Source organism: Alnus glutinosa, chromosome 2, assembly GCF_958979055.1.
Source record: "Alnus glutinosa chromosome 2, dhAlnGlut1.1, whole genome shotgun sequence".
NCBI classification, from domain to species: domain Eukaryota; kingdom Viridiplantae; phylum Streptophyta; class Magnoliopsida; order Fagales; family Betulaceae; genus Alnus; species Alnus glutinosa.
In genome coordinates, this window is record NC_084887.1 from 23,182,754 (window position 1) to 23,188,938 (window position 6,185).

The window sequence follows — 6,185 nt, forward strand, 5'->3', positions numbered from 1 at the left end:
AAAGATAAAATTTGACACCACAGGATTTAGGGTTAGGATCCAATAGTTTGTCTAATCCCCCGTTCACTCATTCTCGTCAGATCACAAACTTCTGATGATGGTTGCAAGCAAGTGGAAACCCACTCATGGAACTACTGACAAGACATGAACATGTTATTTAATAATCCCCCTATAACTCCTTTTAACACCAAAAGCTATCTATCTATCTATTTAAGAGACCCACAAATTAAGGATACCCAACCACCAGTTTCTGCTGGAGAGAGCCAAATAGTATTCTACTTTAAAGTAGAAAAATGCAACAGCAAGTAGAATCAAGGCCAACATGGATCGGAGGTTTTTGTATACAGAATTTTTGTTCAAACCAAGAGTAAAACCCATCAAATTCTGAACAGAAACCAAAAACTAGAGGATAACAACTAGGTCCTGCGTAACAAGTTCAAGAGCACCATCAGTACGACACAACTACTGCCTAACGCCGTAGTAGTTGTCACTGAAAAGGATTTTGGTACAAATTTTAAATGAGTTATGCCACCAATATCAGTACAACCAATTGGAGTTCTTCTCTCTTAATATTAGGATCAAGATCATTCCTCTGCCGGGGGCGATCGGCTGCATTATCAAAAGATACATAGATAAGTAAAAACAATATAAATGCAAATATTTATTTTAAGGTTAAGATAACAGGATAAAGAAAAACAAATTAATCACTATACTGCAAACCTGCGATATCTCTCATGCACAGGGGTTTCTGGACCACCACCAAAGTTGGGGCTGTCCTCCCTGGGTTCAGGTATGGGGCTGAGTTCACGATCATTGTCGGGACTACCCTTCTCTCTTCCATAAGGACCACGGTTGGGGCCACGACCATTTTCAGGACTAGCCCTCTCTCTCCCATAAGGACTGCGGCTGGGGGCCCGACCACTGTCAGGGCTTGCCCTCTCTCTTCCATAAGGACTGCGGCTAGGGCCACGAGCATTGTCAGGGCTTGCCCTCTCTTTTCTGTAAGGACTATGACTGGGGCCATGACCAACGTCAGCACTCACCCTTTCTGTTTGGTAAGGACTATGGCTAGAACCATCGCGATGGTCAAGGGCAACCCTCTCTCTTCGATAAGGACTACGACTACGTGCACGACCATAATCAGGGCTAGCCCTGTCCCTACGAGGGGGACTTCGACTGCCCCCACGGCCATAATCAGGGCTGCCTCTCTCTCTCCTATATGGACTAGAACCGCGGCCATAATCAGGGCTACCCCTCTCTCTTCGAAAGGGGCTTGGGGATCGCCTTCTATCACGGCCTCTCTCCAATGACCTATCACGACCTCTATTATCAGGGCTATATCCATTTCTCCTTTCATCATCATCATCCCGAACTGCATACTCCACTGAAATAACTCGATCCAACAACTTGCTGCATATATCACAATCAGAACATCATCATCATAAGCATAAAAGGTTAAAAACATTTATCTCAATGCAATTAACATGTTTAAAATATAAAACCTGGACCTAACACATTTCAACCCACCCTAAGAGGTGCCCAAGGGCCTCCCACTGAAAGCTGTGCTTTGAATACTACTTACTTCACAAAAAACTAAGTTATACCTCATGTTTGTCGCATCCAATGCTCTAGTAGCATCATCCTGTGATTCATACTGCACGAAAGCAAAGTTCCTTCTAATCCTGACACTCACTATCTTCCCATATGGATCAAAGTGCCTCTCCAAGTCCCTTGTCCTAGTATGATGTGTATCAAAATTGATAACAAACAAGGTCTTTGAAGGTTTGGTATTAGCTGAAGATTTTTTGGAACTTCCAGGCCTTCTAATGCCGCGTTCATGCTGCAACACAGATATAAAAGTGCATAAGATAAGCTATACCAAATTAAATTAACAGAACACAGAAATATTTATCAACATCAACATAGATATATTACTTTTGTCCATTCAACACGAAGCCTGCGGCCCTTTCGACCAAATTCTGTTCGATCAAGTCGCCGAATGGCATCCTCAGCATCTCGTTCATCCTCCATATAAATAAAAGCGAATCCTAAAACCAGTAAAGCAAAATAACAAGAATCAATAATTAAAATATCTTTTGAAAAATATATCAAGGTAAGAATCCTCCCGTTAAAGGATTCTTCAACATGACGTCATTTCTTCCTTTAGCAATATAAAAATCCCCTGAAAATCCAACCTAAAATAAAGATGTTGGTAACCTCCGTGAATTCTATAAACTAAGTGACCAGCAAAATTAGTAACAGACCTTGTGTGATGAATTAAGTGGTATCAAGGAACAACATTGCAAAAGTGGATGTCTCATGGTAGGTCAATGAAAAGAGTGCCTTCTCGATCTATTCTGCTGCCTCTGCTGTGAGGTCGGCAATGTTTCAACCTTGAAACATGTCTGAAATTGAAGGCTGGGCAAAATTCATGAGGGATGAAAGGCAATTGTGACTGAGGGAAACGTGGGATGGTAGTCCATTGAGGATCAGTGTGACTCTTCTTAAAAAAAAAAGGAAGAGGAAGCTCGTCACAGGCAGAGAACAGAATTCTGAAGAGCCCATCCATTAGCCAGGAAGAATGGGTACATGCCAAGATAATCCTGCGCCAAAGAAAATTTTGAATATGGGGGTTGATGCCTCAAAAAAAAAACATGTTTTTCTTAAAGATATCCTGAACCCCCACACTACAACTCAACAAAGGAAGCAAGTAGTTGCTGAATCACGTAATCTGACTGATGTTACAGCTACACTGCCGAGCTACGAGAGCAATAGGAAGCAGCCACCTTCATCGATGGGTTTGCTCCTGCTGAGCTGCCTTGCAGATGGACCCCATGCCTTATTGAGAAGAGTGCAGGCAACTTTTATATGGCTGTTTAGTTGTCTTTTTCCCTTTTACGCATCACATACCAGTGCAGATAACAAGTATACAAAAGTAATTTCTGACGTTTGGTGTCCATTAATAGAACCTCAAAACAGAAAACAAGCAATTTATTTTCAAACAAGTCAAAGCCTATAATTTCAAGAAGCTCAAGCGATTACCTTACTGTGAATCAACTTGTGTAGTGCCCCAGGACATAAAATTATAGCAATTACCTGCTCCTTAACTCTCCTAAATTTATTTTTACCAGCACCATTTCATCCTCCATGCTTTCCCGTTTCGCACCATATTTCCTCTCTCTTCCATAATGGAACCAAGTCAAATCAGATCAAATGCCAGACTGTGTTCACCGGGTGATTTCATTTTATGTGGTCAATTATCACTCATGCATGAAACTTGCTAACTCAAGAAACTTGCAATCGCTCAAATGCTTTCTCAGAGAATTCTCTTGAAGTTCGATGCCGAAATGTTAAACATTTACTAATAGATTATTCAAAAAGCCAAATGCACATTTCAAAACTAATAATTCTGGCACTTTTAAGAGCGTAGTGTCCAAGGCTCAAATACCAAAGTCATGATGATTAGCAGAAGAAAGGAATTAGAACAAAGAAACAACATAGATTAATTGGAAATAAATAAATAAATAACCAATGCAAGATGGGCAAGAGATCTTACCAGACTTCATATCCACTCTCTCAACCTTCCCATATCTACTGAAAAGTCGTTCCAGATCAGATGGCCGTGCGTCATACTCAAAATTTCCACAGAAGATGGGCCTCATTTTTCCTGTGACACTATAAGTAATCACCATCATAATTTTATATATCTTGGACTCAGTAAGAAGTAAACTTGGTCAAGCAACTTAAATTAGTGCAGCTAACTGAAAGTAAGCATGACCACAGCATAATAACCCAAGGAATATCGTCTGCACATAAAATGCAAGTCAACTAATATATAACATGCTTATAACAGGATGCCAGCTAAAACTACATCAGATTGAGACTTGAGAGTGGAAAAATTATGGCTCTTTTCTGAAGAAAAAAAAATGAAACTAAACCAGGGTAATTATATTTTCTTTTCCAATTGACCAACATTTTTACAAGTCAAGCTTCTAGTAACCCATCAATATGCAACAACCTCAAATTTGTATATGCTTTCTTGAAATAAACCAAAATATTTAACTTAACACAATAGGAGTCACTACCCACAGTCAAGGAGTAACAAAACACATTCAGATTGAATGAGGTTCATACACCAAAATTAGTTTGTGTCTAGGTGTGAATACTATGTTTGTTAATGGTTTTGAAAAGTGTTTATTGTGTTTTGGCTTGAAATTTTTTTTTTTTGAGGTGATGTAAAGTTAACAAGCGTCTTTGGTGGAGTCTACATTTGAGAGAGTGTTTTCTATAGGATCCCCTTAAGATTGAAACGTGTTTTGTATTTTCAAAGAAACACGTATCAAACATGATTTTTTTGAGAAAACACAATTAGGTGTAGAGCTGACTTGTCACTTATAATAATAATAATAATAATAATAATAATAATAGAAGAAAAAATTGGTCATGCGGCCACCCTCAGTAGAGGAGAGGGGTTGGCCGCATAGCCACCCCCATCAGGTCTAAATGGTCGCACACCCTACCTGGTTGAGGCTCCATAGGCACCCCTGTCCTTGTCAGAGGTGACCACACTGGTTGGGGTGGCCCGGCAACCACCTCACTCTCACTCTCAGTTTTTTTTTTTTCAATCTTTCTATAAATAATAAATCAGCCTCTACACCTGACATTTAAAAACCTATTTTCTCAAAGTATACATATAAAACAGTGTGAAAAGTTCTCTAAAAAGTGTGTCGTGTTTTGTTTTTGAAATTTGTTTTGCGTTTTGTTTTTTGAAAAGAATTTTGCGCTTTGTGTTTTGAAAAGTTAATTGTTTGTTAAAGGTTTTGAGAAAAATGTCTTTTAGGATTTGAAAAGAGAAGGGTGTTTTCGAAACCATTTGCAAAAAAAGGCCATGGTTTCTTTCCGCAAGCGCGCGCGCGAGGGGGGGGTATTTTCAAGGAGAAAATTAACTTCAGAGAATTGAAAAACAATGTTTTGATCACCAAAGAGACAAAATGTGCCTTTTCCTGGCTGCCTGATAATAAAACCAGGCACCTATTAATAACCCGTAAAGAAAAGGAGATTACAATTTTACAAGTCATTTCCAAAGAGATTCAGAAAACCCAAACCAATACACCAATATCCAGTAACCACTTCCAGACGAATCCTATACAGAAAACCCATCAACCATTACACCAATAACAGCAAGAATATTCAATAAAACCCTCAAAATAAAGCAGACACAAGAAAACTCATTAACCACTACACCAATAACAAAACCAATATCCAAAAAAAAAAAAAAAAAAAAACAACCAGCTCAACTATCTCCTAGTACCTTCAGCTAAACATTCCACAAAATTTATAACCATAAAGCATATTCAAGCTAAACCCCCAAAAGAAAGTATCCTCCAAAATGTTCAGATTCCAATCATTACAAAAAAAAAAAAACATACAATGAAATTAGAGTTGAAGTAACCTAACTCATCAATGAAATTAGAGTTAAAATAAACTAACTCATAAAACAGATCACGTCAAAGAACAATCAAAATTCAAGATCTACCATCAAATAACCCACAACCCCTTGACCCCGGATCAGAGCGTATACGGTCCGTTTGGTTGCTGAGAAACTGTAGGAAAAGGAAGGGAAACTTAAAGCCTTTTGCAAACGCCACTCCACCAAGCAACGAAGTACCAGATCCCAAATTTTCCTCCCTTTTCTCTAACTTTCTCAGGAACCAAACGGAACAATGAGACATGGAAACAAAGAAAAACCAAAATTAGAAACTATTAATTAAGTTATTTACCTTTCGAAGGCAGCGATTGAAAAATAGTGAACAGAATTTGAGACTTGTTCTTCGAAACCCTAGGCAAAGAGTTTTCGATAAATTTCAGATTTGACAGAAAAACAAGAGTTCGTGGCCCCCGGCCTTGGGGGAATTATATAACGGACAACAATGTTCCACTATTGCACAAAAGACCCTGGAGTTTCAATCATTTGTAAAAGGAGACCCATCTCGGACAAGTTGACTACAGTCGACCCCTTTTGCTATTTTAGTAGGAGTAGTACTAAAAGAAAATCCTCTTAAAATTAATGTGGCTTTTAAAATTATCATTAGATGTATTAATAAATTTTAAATAATGCTAAAAAAAATACTCATGTCCTCCATATATCATCGTAAAATTGATATTCCTTTTAAAATTGCCATTAA

At 38.5% G+C, this 6,185-nt stretch overlaps 1 protein-coding gene across 3 annotated transcripts; it reads right to left on the reverse strand.

Moving 5' to 3' along the window:
- Positions 1-306: 306 nt before the first annotated feature.
- LOC133861795 (serine/arginine-rich splicing factor RS40) lies at positions 307-5,932 on the reverse strand. Of its 3 annotated transcripts, none has more exons than XM_062297603.1 (6): positions 5,781-5,932; positions 3,557-3,667; positions 1,936-2,048; positions 1,605-1,840; positions 721-1,410; positions 307-609 (listed from the first exon to the last, which is right to left on the reverse strand). In XM_062297603.1, exons 2-6 carry the CDS (start codon positions 3,660-3,662, stop codon positions 585-587), a joined length of 1,170 nt encoding a protein of 389 aa, XP_062153587.1. In that variant the 5' UTR covers positions 3,663-3,667; positions 5,781-5,932; the 3' UTR covers positions 307-584. The 3 variants fall into 3 exon arrangements, with proteins under 3 accessions (XP_062153587.1, XP_062153589.1, XP_062153590.1); XM_062297605.1 differs by having other exon boundaries at positions 3,557-3,675; positions 5,781-5,931; XM_062297606.1 differs by lacking the exon at positions 5,781-5,932 and adding an exon at positions 2,265-2,603 and having other exon boundaries at positions 3,557-3,675.
- Between the last annotated feature and the right edge of the window lie 253 nt (positions 5,933-6,185).

What these genes read in the sequence shown, in the direction of transcription:
- LOC133861795 (XM_062297603.1), bottom strand. Translation starts at nt 3,662, where the DNA reads ATGAGGCCCATCTTCTGTGGAAATTTTGAGTATGACGCACGGCCATCT. An exon ending in TTCGTGTTGAATGGACAAAA is followed by an intron (nt 1,841 to 1,935) that starts GTAATATATCTA and finishes TCTGTGTTGCAG; the next exon opens with CATGAACGCGGCATTAGAAG. An exon ending in TTGGATGCGACAAACATGAG is followed by an intron (nt 1,411 to 1,604) that starts GTATAACTTAGT and finishes TGATATATGCAG; the next exon opens with CAAGTTGTTGGATCGAGTTA.